This window comes from Neofelis nebulosa, chromosome 15 (genome assembly GCF_028018385.1).
Source record: "Neofelis nebulosa isolate mNeoNeb1 chromosome 15, mNeoNeb1.pri, whole genome shotgun sequence".
Classification (NCBI taxonomy): Eukaryota; Metazoa; Chordata; class Mammalia; order Carnivora; family Felidae; genus Neofelis; species Neofelis nebulosa.
Window position 1 is genome coordinate 18,986,381 of NC_080796.1, and position 15,141 is coordinate 19,001,521.

A 15,141-nucleotide genomic window follows, 5' to 3' on the forward strand; every position below is an offset into this window, starting at 1 on the left:
TACATAACACAGCCTGTGGCACATGTTCCACTGTAGATTGAAAACTCATTGTTAACTTTGGGAAGCAACCCTGAAAAGGCAGATGGAATGGAAAGATGAGGTGACATTCTTTTTATAAACTTTAAAGTAGCACACATCACACAAAACACTTAAGAGTTTACGAGGGGGGAAAAAGGGCAGGGGAAAAGAAAATTCATACGCACCCTATATAAGCATGAAACTCTTAATGATACACATTAAATGGAAACACATGACTTTTGCTAATTCATTTGTACTTTATCCTTCTTTTTAATAGAAATTAAATTAGTCACTTAATGTACATAATGTAGCGTTTGTTTTCCAGTCTAGTTGCTTTTCAGCATTTTCTTTTGCGTCTCTTTGAATAACATGGGCAATGTTATTCATCATCAAGATGTGGTTTGATGAGTGAACAAAGTCAAACATCAACTATACTTAACAGAGGACAGAGGGGTCAGAGTTAATTTGTAGCTAACAACATGGAAAAAATAAAAAGAAGCACAGACCCACAATAATATCAACATGCATTATTAGTCAAGATTCAAAGTTAGCCCAACCCACACAGATTTCTTCTAAGCTGAGAGTACATATGGAAAGGGATGACTTTATCGAGTTCCATAGCCGTAGTAGTAAGGTTCATCAGGGCGGAATCCATAAGCTGTGGCAGGGCGTCCAAGAATGCCAACTGATTGGCCAAAGCCATCCATTCCAAGGCTGAAAAGAGAAAAGGGAATGATAAGTTATATTTTTCATCACACATCCACACGGGAGGCCAGGAACTTTACACCTCCAAGATTTTCTTCCTAGCAGCAGAAGTGATTAATGCGGCTATCATTAAGCATTTTTCTTCTTCATATATATATATATACATATATATGTGTGTGTGTGTGTATGTATGTGTATATATACACACACATGTTATATATATAATATATATTTAATATTAATTTTACTGAATTAATATAGCCACAAAAATGTGCATAATAAATATTTCTAACAGTGTGTGTTAAAAATGTTGGAAACCTCTGTCATCAGGTAGTATTCAAGACAAAGAGGAGGACAGATCAGAAAAGTTTTCATAAATTACATTTATATATGGCTTTTATGCCAGAATATGAAAAGATTTTATGTGCTAGCAATTATCAGTATAGTACTGTTAGGGAACGACAACACTAAAACTTGTAAAATGAGTTTTGTTATTGATAATAAAATTTTTTTCATATAGGATTGTTAATAATCATGCATGCATTTTGAATTTTAGCAGTAAAACTCTCACTCAGGGTCAAATCATACCATAAGCCTATGACTAGAACAGGACAAGGAATTTTACAACATTTGAGTTAGTCAGATTTGATCTGCAAATCCTTCTCTGACTCCTCAAAAAAAAAAAAAAGTCATACATTTCTTCTGAATTACAACAAGATAATTATAAATTTTGTCAGTTTATTCTATGGAAATAATAGAAGCCTAAAGATGACCTTCGGCGTTATAATGACATTTGATACATGGATAAACTTTATTGCTTTAAAAATTATTCTTTCATCTATTAGTAAATTTAAAAGAAAATATGTTCTCCAAGGCACTTTTTAAGGATCAGAGAATTATCCAACACTTAGCCAAATGACAAGGTCCTTATCTGGCCAGGCAAAGATGGCAGCTAGAACATGCTCATGCACAGCTCATGCAGTGAATGCTTCTGAGCTTATTTGCAATCAAAGGAAAACAATTTAGAATATAGAAACATGAACTTTGAAAAAAATAACACATTTAAATGATTTAAGATTATTTGAGGCATATACTAGATGGAAACGTACTTTATCAGTAAAATCTCAGTATGATTAAAAAATGTACTCATGTAGGCACTACCTTCCTCTCAAAACTCAAAACAAGGTTAAGTTAAAACACAATAGAAGTAACAATTAAAATATTAAAGGTTTTAAATGATTTGTGTATGCGTGTACACATATGTGCATGTGTATACTGAGATAGGACTGAATAGTAAATATAAAAAACCTAACACATATAGGGCGTATTATTCATGTGAAGCTACTGCTCAGGGAAATGGAATTTCTGAGGTTTAAGTTTTAGGTCAGCATTTGTAGTGAGTGATCCTGAAGGAAACAAACTTTTTGGGCTTCTTCTAAATATGTGTCTATGATTCTCCCAAAAATTGGTTGCAATTTTTAAGTCTGAGTTTTATTTGGAAATGGCAAAATAGAAGTACATCCTTCCTACCTTGGCCTCCTGGGAAGAAAGATTAGTTTTATGATGAAGGGAAACACTGCTCTAGAGGTAGCTTTAAAGATGTTACAGAAATTAATGCAGTCCATGAACACAGATACACCTGCATCAGTTTAAAATTAGAGGCAAAGTCGGCCGTTGACATTTTTTTCTTCTGAAGCACTAAGGCTAACAAATATTCATGTATCCAGACAACTCTCAATTACGTAAAAGTTGACTGGATAGCTTATGCATTTCGACTCCTTCCTTTTTCATCTAATTATTACCTGCCTTCAGACACTGCTTATGTTTTTTAGCATCTCTTCCGAGGCCTAATAGAGACTTAGGTTAAGCTCGAGTTAATTTTATCTTTGTTTCTCAATCAATCTAGAGGCTTCCAAGGGCTTGGAAACAAGAGGCACAGAGTAGATCAGTAAAGAGAATACGCAAAGACACCTTAAAAACAGAACATCTCACAGAGGAACTCGTAGCACTATTACTGTAATTCTATCGAAAAGAAGAGAAGCCTCAGAAGGGAGACTGTCGGCCATGTTGGCACAGAACAAGATGCTCCCCAGTGGCAATGTTGGTACCAACCCAAGCAATTCCTTGGGGTGACCTATAACACTATTGGGAATATCTGATTTTTGGCAGCCTTGTCCTCATTGAGGAAGGGACCTTAAAAAAGGTTCTGAGAGTGTGAGGTCATTATACATGCAAACTGCAAAACTGATTTCTATGATCAGTAGGCAAACTTCCGATTATTGTATTTCCATGTGGCTTGACAAGAGGGTAAAGAGTACACTCAGACATTATCCAATCTGCCTGATGTAAATTGACAAATGGACATTCAGCTGTTTTTTTAAGGACATTCTCTGTCACACTGTTGGTAAGAATTTGCACTCCAAGTCAAGTTAAAGTAAGATCGAACCTTGAACACTGGTGAGTTTCAGTTTCTGAGCCTGCAAGTTTACTGTAATAAAGTTCTATTTATGCAGTCAACAGTTCACCCAGAGACATCTGTGTGTTCTGGCCAAATTGTTTGAACTTCCACAGATACCATTTGCAAAAAAATTTTAAGGAGAAAAATTAGAAACTCTAACTGAGTTTTTCTGTAATGATCCATCACATATCACAGATGAACTTGCTGTTTAAAGAAAAGAATATCTGAAACATTATGACCAGTTTGAATGGTACTTTGAAAGAAGTCCTAGGTCCTTTTGTATTATGAAAGATCAGCTATATGTACACAAGATCTTCTAAATAAAATTCACTCTGAAACAGAATATCTTGATTTTCTAATCTCTCGTTTGGTTCTAATATAGAGGGGACACTGGACTATTCGGGATGCTACAACCTGAAGCTAGATATTCTTCTGGGATATGTGGATACATGCTGTGCTTTCTCCCTTGGAATAAAGATGTAGCCTTGTTACTTTTGAATCTGGTTCAAAACCAGGAACACCTAATCATAAGTTTTCCTTGAAACAGGAACAGATAGATTCTTTATGTAAGTTTGTCTAGAAGGAGATAGAAATGTGAATATAAAAGGGAAGTGTGGCAGCAAAACTTGTGCTTTCCTGATCCACTAAGGACTCAGAGTACACAGTAACTTGCATGCCCTCACTAGGGACCCTGAGAACCCAGAGAAACTAAGCTGTGATACGGTGCACCTGCCCTTGCCCTGTATGACTGTTCTTCAGATGAGAGTTTGCACATTTGACTATTTATATTGGAATTTAATCTAACAGCTCACATGTGTTTCCATGTGTACATACTTTCTTCCAGGCATTCCTAATCTACATAAAAAGCCGTGTGTCCTCTAGATCAGAAAATGCCACTACTAGACCACTATTTTTTTTAAATAGGACTGTGTAGTGTCATTTAACCATTATCCTCAATGTCTAGATATCATTTTTAGACCTTTAAATTAGAAAAATAACAAAATGCAATCTCTTCTTAAAAATATCTTATTTCTAGTTCAAAGAAAATGGTTACTGTGTGCTGTGAAAAGACAACTAGGAAAGGTAAGGGCCCCCCAAATCCATCTGCTACTAAGTTTTCTGTCCCAAGAACAATGATTTGGAGGTGCCTAGAAAGGAAAATGACAAACTCTTTGTAACTAAGAAATTACATTTAAAATTCAACAACAAATACAGAAATCACATCAGGATTTTATTTTTACATGAACATTTAGAAACCTAATTAGCATTCAGCAGGCAGGAGACGGAATTTTGCTGTAATATTTACAAGGCTTCAAACAAATTTTTAACAGCATTCATTATATTTCTAAACTTGCGATGATTCAGAGAGGGGGGGAAAAAGGGAATCGAGGCATGACAAGTGGCCCTTCACATGCAGCACATCACAAGGGGACCGGCAGCCAGTAAAGAATCGTAAGCGCTCTGGGGCTCTACTTAGACTTCTGTGCCAGGGTTGACGTTCCCGTAGGAAGGGAAGAAAATCACCTACCTCTAGCTGTTTGTGAGGCTTAATTAGTGCATATTTGTAAAGCACTTTGAAATCCTTGGATGGAAAGTGCTGCATAAGTGAAAAGTATTATTATTTTATTAAAATTCGATGAAAGCAACACACGTCTTTATCTTCTTTGAAATTCCCAAGTCAGCAAAATGAATGCAGAGCAAATGATGACAATATTAAAGGATGCTAATAAAAATAAAAAATAAATTCAAGCCAAGTTCTCTTTTCACAGGTCACAGAATCTTTGGCTTGGAAATATTTTTAGAAATAAGCTAGACTGTGCTTCCATTCACCACATCCTTGACAGGGTCTAACGAATTCTTTGCAGAACATCTCCAGGAATGGGAGTACTCACAGGGCAGTTCTTCCATTGTGGGCCCATCACACTGTTAGAAAGTTCTATATCTTGACCTGTAATCTGGTTGTATTAGTTCTAGAATTACCATTTGGAACCACAAAAGAAATCCAATTCTTCTTTAATATGGTTACTTCACAACTCTTGTTTACTCAATCCTCATGACATGGTTTCTCAAATCTTTACTAGCTGATTTGCTCTCTAAATAACTTTTGAGGGCTGCTGGGGTGGCTCAATCGGTCAAGCGTCCGACTTGGGCTCAGGTCATGATCTTGCGGTTTGTGGGTTTGAGCCCTACATTGGGCTCTCTGCTGTCACCACAGAGTCTGCTTCAGATCCTCTGTCCCCCTCTCTCTCTGTCCCTCCCCCACTTGCACACATGCTCTATGAAAAATATTAAAAAATAATAAAATAATGATTTTTTTCAATGTTTATCTTAAAATGAAGCTGAAAATAATGTGATACTGTACTTATTATGTAGTCTGAAACCAGCACAGAATATAATGAGATCCTGTTTCTGACTCTCTAATAATGTAGGCTAAAAATGCACTGATCTTAAATTTTTTAAAGAGTCGTTACCACAAAATGGCTCACATTGAATGTATATGTGTGTGTATAGTTGTGCGTATGTACACACAGAGACACACACATGAAATTTTCACACTGAATTTCATCTTTTTGGTTTGTGTCTTTTTTTTTTTTAAGGAATTCTATTCTCCCTAAGATAAAATCCTTTAGAGTAATATATTTATAAGTAGAGGGTGGTGATTCTTATTAACTACCTTTGTGATCCATGGGATAATATCGAAGGCTAGAATTCTTTTGGGATTGTCAAGTGAAAGGACTTAACATAGGCTAACTTTTTTCAGAGGAAGGATATTGTAGAGCTGTGTGAAATGTGATCTGATAATAGTTTTCTAGAACAGTTCATTCTTTTTATCAAATATTCCAATATATTTATCATAGAATCAAAATCAGTATTTTTATCTTCCTAAGTAGATTATAAATTGATCAGAGTAATTTCCGCTTTACTATGATTTGTCATGAGAAATTTAGTAATACGTAATTGTGGTAGTGAAATGTAATAGTGATCCTTTGTATCCATCCATCCATCCACCCATCCATCCATCCATCCATCCATCCATCCATCCATCCATCCATCCAAATAGTACATGAGTTCCTACAATGTGTTAAGTATAGTATTGACAGTCAATGTTAAAAAAAAAAAAAAAAAAGATGTGGTACTGGAAAGGCAATAAGTAAGACATGATCCCTTGGCCATGCATTGGAAGCAACTAAACATGGAACAAAATTCTGATAATAATATGATGTTGTATTACCCGTAGTACATTTATAAATTGCTACAAAAGAATAGAAGAAGAACAAATATTTAGTATAAAGTTAGAGTATAATAGAGGTATGTACAAATTGTTCCAAAAGAACCTAGGGGACTAGAAGGTCTTCACAGAAAATATTTTTATTTTAATGCATCTGTCACTTCCTGACTATATCTATACCTATCTATGTATCTTTTTACTTTATTTCCTATGAGACTATAAGTACCATGAATAAAGTTAAAGACTGTCACTGTCTTATTCATTGCTATATCACTAGCATCTAGCACTGTATCTGACATGCAGTGGGCATTCAAAAAGTATTTTATTGTATGAATGGATGAATCTAAAAGGACAAACTGGATTTCACAAGTGAAGAGAGAGTATTCCTAATGTGGCAGCCTAAGCAAGAGAGAGAAGGCACTGAAGAACAGCCTCTGGTTTGTTATGGTTAAAGTCAGGGTTACGATGAAAGCTGAACCCAAGTGGCAGCAGATAAGGCTAGAAAGGGATGTTAAGACTAGATTTTGAAAGCTCTTCATGTGCCATGCTAACTATATACTTTGGGAAATCTGTCTACGATTTTTTAAAAAGGGGAGCAACTTACGTGTTTTAGAAAGAGAACTGTGGTCACTAATGGTGTTAGATAAAAACATGGGGAGCATTTAATAGAGAATATTGCGGCTGTCCATATGTGAAACAGTGAGAGCCCATAGAGGCAGCAGCAGAAATAACGATAATCAAATATGCTACCTTTCATGATAAAAAAAAAAAAAAAAAAAGGTATCACTGGGGTGCCTGGGTGGCTCAGTCCATTAAGCAGCTGACTTTGGCTCAGGTCATGATCTTGCTCGCAGTCCGTGAGTTTGAGCCCTGCATGTGGCTCTGTGCTGACAGCTCCGAGCCTGGAGCCTGCTTCGGATTCTGTGCCTCCCTCTCTCTGCCCTTTCCCTGCTCGCACTCTGTCTCTCTCTCTCTCTCTCTCTCTCAAAAATAAATAAACATTTAAAAAAATGGTATCAATTTCTCTTTTGAAATGGGTTTTTTAGTTATACTTTTACCATTTAGGAACTAAGAATGAGAAGAAAGAATATCAAAACTGGCTGAAATTTTAGAGGTTATAGCTAACTGGCATGAAACAATTTTGCCATAGAAATGTGCTTCATCAAATAACTAAGAGGGGTGCCTGGGTGGCTCAGTTGGTTAAGCGGCCGACTTCGGCTCAGGTCATGATTTCACGGTCCGTGAGTTCGAGCCCCGCGGCTCGAAGGAGGCAAGAATAGAAATAGGGAGATTAATTAAAATGCTATGGAAGTAGTCAAGTAGAGGCATAGTGATTAAGAAAAATAGGCAGAGCTATGTGTCTGGCCCTGTGCTGGACAGGGTGGGAGATATAAAAGTGAATAAAAAGTATATCCCGTCTTCTGAAAAAGAAAAAAAAAAGTCAGAACTTCAAACTTACTTTTAGGATATAAAAATCTGGACAAGATGTGGTTCCCACCCTAGCTGGAAGAAAATTCCAGATATAAAATCATAACTTAAAAAAAAACAAAAAACATTGGGGCGCCTGGGTGGTTCAAGACGGTTAAGCGTCCGACCGGCTCAGGTCATGATCTCACGGTCCGTGAGTTCCAGCCCCGCATCGGGCTCTGTGCTGACAGCTCAGAGCCTGGAGCCTGTTTCGGATTCTGTGTCTCCCTCTCTCTGGCCCTCCCCCGTTCATGCTCTGTCTCTCTCTGTCTCAAAAATAAATAAACGTTAAAAAAAAAATACAAAAAAATAACTAAGAAGCCGTAGTATTCCATGTAGATGAATACCACAGACTGTAGAAATAGCTTGCCTTTGAATTCAGTAGGAAGAACTAGACTATTCTGGCAGAAGAGAACATATTTTTCTTGAAATTCTTATATATAGTAACAAGAGAAGTATAAACTGAATGGGATAAAGCCTATAAAATTGCACCCAGCATTAGATGTATGATTAAATCAAGATCTCAATGCTTGTAATTTATAAACCAAACACTAGATGGAGAGCTTGTCTTATCACTGAGTATCATTTACTTTTACAAAGTTTTAAAGCAAGTTTTAAGTTTTATCAAATTGAAACTTCTTAGCCTACTTAACATGTAGAGAACGTGGTTTCCATTGCATTTATCATATAGTCCATGTTCTCATTTTATAAATGTGAAATAATTTAGAGCTAAATAGGAATGTCATTCATATGCAAAAATGTTGCGAAGGTGGGGGCCCATGAGTCTTGGACACTGAAAAATGTAATGTGCGTGCATGTTAAGTACAACTACTATAGGCACAGCTTCTAACATTTTCACTGAACCTGTCAAAAGCACCTTGTCTCTCTAAATTTATATGCGACAAATGCATCTTTTAGGTTGCTAATAGGCGTTAGTTGTTGAACTTGAGCCTTTGTATTACTGAGGTGAACACAATTAAGCAGTCTTCTGATGAGCTTTACCAATATATATCAAGTTGAGCTGTCATTTCCCATTTAGTTTTTATTCTTAATCTTTTACATGCATAAGTATCAATTTTCCTTTTATTATGATAAAACTAAATGGCTAATGACTCTTAAAGAATATTTTAGTGAAATCGAACCAAGTAGTATTTTCCCCCAAATCAAGGGCAAATGATACGAGTAGTGGGAGGTTGTACTTAAAGTACTCATCTGGAATTTATTTTAAAAAAGTTTTTTAAAAGACATCTGTCAGTTCTAAGGGGATATATACCACCTTGGGGACAGATCCTTTCAATTTAGTTACAATACTATGATGCTTCAGATAAAAACTAATTTGTAGTAATGATGGGAGAAGCATGTGTGAAACAGTCACTGATTTGTTCCAAATGGTAAAGAAATTCCATTTTACTGATGCTCTTCTAATTTCATTTAATTCACACTTCTCTTATTATGCATCTTAATCTGTTGTTTAACCCATCTCCAGGACCTATTTTAATGATTGCATTTTTTATGTTGAGATGTTATAGTTGGCACTTTTTCATATTATGACATTGCACTAATTTTCCAAATTCCTTTGTCTTTTTAAAAATGTTATGGTCTAATTGAGAGTCTTCTATTAATTCTAGTTCCTGGGCATCCTAGGTCTCTTACTGTTATGCCTGACAGTTCTCCTTTGTGAGAATACTTTTCTTCATGAGCTTTGCAATTTTTTTATTGTGTTCAATTTCAAGTTGCCTTTATTGATTCATTTGCTTTTTTTTGCCTGTCTGTTAGTCCGTGAACTTGAAAATATTACTATAGACAGGTTCTGTATTTGTTTATAATACACTGAGGCTCCAGGGGGTTCCACTGTCCCGAAAACATTTTTAATGATAATTACTTGATTTGGGGTTCACTAAATTGGATGAATAGTATAAATTCTGAACCCACACACGCTCATGGAGAAAGCTTGTGATTTCTTTCTCCTGGGTAACTCTCCTCCTAGGGCCTTGGGGCAGAAGATAAGTTTTGGCCGTTTCTCTAGGCTGGTGAATTACAATCATCTAGTCCTTTTTTCAAATGATGAGAAAAAGGCAGCCCATTGCAGTTGCAGGCCTTATACAGGAATTCAGTTTCATTTTCCTTTACTATATAACCTATACCGAGTTCGTCATTATTCTCATGCGTGGTTATTTTGCGTGTGTGTGTGTGTCCTACCTTTGTGAATCTGGCTGTGAACTGTAAATTTTTGTTAACATTTAGTCCACCTTTTTCATACATCTATACGGGGGCGCCTTCTAAGTCAGCCGGGTCTACCATGGTGCTGGAAGTCCCTTCCACTTTACTCATTATCTGCTCTGCACACTCAAGAAAACAATTTATCAACCCTGTGTTCCTGTGACTCCGAATTGGCCCGCTTGAAGAGAACAATGACTTGAAAGAAATAACGGGAGCTAGGAGAAGGTATTTTCTTTTTCCTTATTTGTGGCAATTAACAGGAAAAATACTCTCATAGGTGCCTCATGGCAGCTGTCAAATGTGATTATCAAGCTGCAGTGAGTATTTACTCAAACCTATAATGGTTTTGAACTTTTAATAATAATCTTTTAGGGAAAGTATGCCATTCTAGTCATCTTTAACTTGTTCTTCAATTAAGTGCAAGGACTTCTTGAAATTGTCAGTTCTATACTATCAAGCAGTACCTCATTTCATAACACCAAATGTTCAGGGAACCCACTGAGCTGCTTAAGTAACCCCTAGGTCAATAAACCGAGTCATTAGCACCTCCTTTGAATAATTGTTTGTCTGTTACTGGTTCAACATTTATATAATCTGTCATAATACCTTGGTTTTTTAAGGTACAAAAATTACTGCTGTAGGCTTAAAGTAGTGAATATAACATAAGTAGCAATGTTTTCGCAGTGATAGTTTAACCATATTGTCTGGTACTGAGTGAGTTAAAGCCTGAACACCACAGCTAATTACTATGTAATGCTAACCTTAGTTGCTGGTTCATTTTGAGACTCTTTAAAATATGAACTGTGTATTTTACCCCTATGCACTCTCTTAATGATTTGTTTTTTTAGACTGAAATCACTTCCAGCCATCAGTTATACTCTTGGTCTCTACATATGCACTTCTCCAAGCACAAATATTTCTTTTTCCTATTGGTCTGCCAGCCCTGTCAGAGCAAATTTCACTTTAAACTAAATGCTATGATACTTAAAACCTCTTGGATTACTCAGGCTGCTAGTGTGATCTATGACCTTCCAAGAATGACAGCTGAACTTTCCAATTTGCTTATACTGCTTGGGGAACTAGAAAGCACATGCCAAATAGGAAAATGTTTCTGATGTTGAACAGAGAGAAGTTCTTGTTGGAGGTGAGAGCAGGAGACTATTAAGTACTGAAAAATACTAATAAGAAATGAAAAGAAACTAAACATGCTGCAAAGTCTAAGACCTTGAGCATAATTCAAACGTTAATGCTAGTACTCAAAACTTTTCAGTCCAGTAAAAATATGAATAATGACCTTCGGTTACTGTAATTTAAGCACAATCCAGAATCTTAAAGTGATAAGGCACTATCAAAACGAACAAGTTCAAGATACAGAATAGAATCTAAAATTATCATGAGTACTATGTAAAATGGGCTATATGAACTCCCCATCTTTCTTTATGAAACAGACAGAAATCCGACATATGGACACAATCAGAGTAAACAGGGCTATCTAACATGCATGCTACAGATCACTCTCTCATAAATGAAAAATTAATGTTAAGCTTCTGTTAATACCTTGTCTCTCAAATCCCCAAATAAATAATACAGTTTGGGGATATTTTGATATACTTTAAACATTTTCACTTTCTTTTACTACCTTACAAAAGAGGTAGATAAGTGTTGTAAAAAAAACCAATCTCAAAAATCTTATCAAATATACGAAGCTTAGTGTAAAGTTTCCAATATATGTCATACTCTACTTATTCGTTTGTCTCAATAATTTTTAGGCTAATAAAAATCAAATGGTGGTTGATAAGTAAAGACTTTTTTTTGTACCTAAAATCAAACCAAGTGACATTTTTCTAAAATTGAGGGCACGAGTATATATATAATAGAAACTATGTTTAGACAAATTAAAAGTGTGTATTTTTATTATTTTATTTTTTTAATGTTTATTTTTGAGAGAGAGAGAGAGAGAGAGAGAGAGAGAGAGAGAGAGAGAACAAGCAGGGAAGGGCAGAGAGAGAGAGGGAGACGCAGAATCTGAAGCAGGCTCCAGGCTCTGAGCTGTCAGCACAGAGCCCGACATGGGGCTCAAACTCACAAACCATGAAATCATGACCTGAGCCGAAGTTGGACGCTTAACCGACTGAGCCACCCAGGTGCCCAAAAGTGTGTATTTTTAAATAGCTAAGCATGGAAGTGTGAAAATTTGATCCAAAATAAGTTTATAATATTAAATATACAACAAAAGACATTGCCTTACATTGTGATATTTTAAAACGTCTATGTTGGACACTGTTACATAAATACTTTCAGCCACTAAGTCAGGAATCACTACAGGTCAGATAAATATTTCATAGCTATTTAGTGTCCTCTAGAGCATTTAAAATCTCAGTATACTATATAATATACCAACACTGTATTTAGCACTAGAAAAACAGGGACTAAGGTAAATCTCTACTCTCAAGTTTTTATGAGCTCTCTTGTCCTTGAGAATATGTTTGTTATGTCATGGGTCTGTAAAAAACCAAAAAACCCAAAATCATTTTCTGTTTATGTCTACGGCTAATTGTAAGATGACTGTCAAGATATGGACTGGCTTAAATCACTCTGTTCAACCAGACTGTAGTGTTCTGATGATACAGCCAGGTCTTTCTATACCATCTTCACGGAACGGGGCCAGCACAATCTGGGCACATGCTGCAATGATACCAAGCAAATTAATTCAGTGTAGACTGGAATGTATACGATTCTAACAATTACTTTTCTGACTTGTACCGTATTGCCATATTTAAATTAAAGTTATTTTCAAAGCAACGTAAGAAAACACCATACTTTTTTTAAAATCACTGATGTACATGGGCATTTTTCTCCCTTAATTTAAGAAATGGAAAGTATATTTATTAGCAAAACTAACTTAAGTATAAACTTATCAACAACTCCCGAATTTTATTAAAGTTAGTGGGGTGCAATGACCTCAGACCCAGAATATCTGGATATGTTTTCTGCTTCTACGGATATAACTTGTTTCAGCCTATATTTGTAACTGTCATAATTTCTTCTTGTAAAATAAGAATAATGGCTATCCCTTTTAACATCTGCCTTGAGATTATTATACGTCCAAGTCTCTTATAAGAACAGTTAAGAGATTATATATTTGGTGTTGTTAGTGTTATGACATACGAAAATGATAGAGCCTTCCCTAAAAATACTTATGAAATTCTGGCTCCTGCCACATGATCTAGACAGTTAAAAGACACTCGATCATATTTGGCATGCTTCTTACACATGCTTTCCGTTTGCTTTTATAGGGCTGTTACATAATTCATAGAGATTTATGCCTATACGTAGGCAACTAATTGTTATTGCACTCAAATAATGCCAAGGCCAATCATATCTTCCTTTTACCATAGTGAGACTCGACTGCTTGTATAAATAAGGTTATTCAAGCAAAACCCTTCAGATTCTATATCATGATTGATGCAAATGATACAACACATGTTGGGATGAAAATACCGCGAATGTCTCTCTGCATGCTTTTCTACCTTATTTTATATTCAGTGAGTTTATTTTGAAAGCAGTAAATCAAGGGTAAGGTTTTTAGTTATTCCACACAAATCATCACTTCCCAAACTGCATACATTTCTGTACTCAGGTTTACTGCTGTTAGAAAAGGGCACAGGTCACGGACGTGTCTAGGATAGGGTATTTTCATTCCATGATGTTCATTATCTTGGGGTTGTGCCAGCCCGACAATCTGGGACTTATAAGCAAAGTTGGGCAACTATCAGGAGAGATCTTCAGGGACACGGTAATGCACTGACTGTACATTTTTGAGATTATAGGCAGTATAGAGTTTTAGGCAGTATTTAAAACTAGCATATAGGTATAGCTAGATTAGGTTTTTCAAGTATGCAGGACAAGGAAAGATTACAAACTGACTTCTTTAAAATGACTATGGTGCCCACTTGCTGATGGCAAACAGTACCTCCCACCCTAAGACTTGAGGGGAAAAAGGCAAGATGCAACTGTAAGAAAGTGTAATAGTTTCTTTTTTCCCCTTAGTGTATACAGAGAACAAGTTGAATTACAGTAGTCCAATATTTATAAAGTCCTTAAAACCCAGAGAACTTTAAAAAAAAACCACAACTTTTTGAGACTTTTAAGAATTCCTGTGGGTTTTTTTTTTTTAACCACTTAAAAAAAGATCCTAGCATTAAGTTTGAACACCCATGTAAATACAGTTTTATGGGGTTTCTTGTATCAATTTGAAAAGATGTAAGTTTTAGGTTACAGTTGCAACTTAAAAATTTACTTGCCTAACTATGTTCATAGAAGCCTCCTCCCATCCTTTCACATTTGAGGGGCTCTAAATTAGCCACCTGATACTGTCCACACAAATCTGGATTCCTTTTTAAGATTGTATTGCCTTTTAATTTCTGACAGGCCAAGGTGCTTTGTTTTTAGCTGGAAGAACCTGAAATGGAAAGAATTTCTGAAAAAATGGGATGTATCAACTTTAGATAAACTTTAGATATTACTTGAAACAGAATGCAGATATATGTTCACAAAAGAGAAGGTATTCAGGAAATCATTAATTATGCTCCTGTTTATAAGTCTATTCAAAGGACTAATTATTTTATAATATTTAACTCAAAGGGAGTAAGAAATAATTTGTTGATCGTACCTCTCCAGTCTGAAATGAGACTGTAGAAAGGTATAACTTTTACATGAAAACCAACATAGACATACACAGATTTTAAATTCACTAAGAATTAACAGTTAAATAGATATATACATTTTAGAAAATTACCATTTTTTCTCAAATATAAAAACAAAGTAACATTTGAAAATTGATTTTATTACAGGGGTGCCTGGGTGGCTTAGTTGGTTAAGTGTTCGACTTCAGCTTAGGTCATGATCTCACGGTACGTGTGTTGGAGCTCCACATTGGGCTCTGTGCTGACAGCTCGGAGCCTGAAGCCTGCTTGGGATTCTGTGTCTCCTTCTCTTTCTGCTCCTCCCCTCCTTGTGCTCTCTCTCTCAAAAATAAACATTA

General features: G+C 35.8%; 1 protein-coding gene across 2 annotated transcripts in view; it reads right to left on the minus strand.

Moving 5' to 3' along the window:
* Nucleotides 1-255: 255 nt before the first annotated feature.
* KIFAP3 (kinesin associated protein 3) overlaps nucleotides 256-15,141 on the minus strand; it is a 173,052-nt gene continuing 158,166 nt past the window's right edge. For both annotated transcript variants that reach the window (XM_058701729.1, XM_058701730.1), the window contains one exon: nucleotides 256-732. In XM_058701729.1, coding sequence (XP_058557712.1) covers nucleotides 624-732 — 109 coding nt within the window. In that variant the 3' untranslated portion in view covers nucleotides 256-623. The remainder of the gene's footprint in view (nucleotides 733-15,141) is intronic.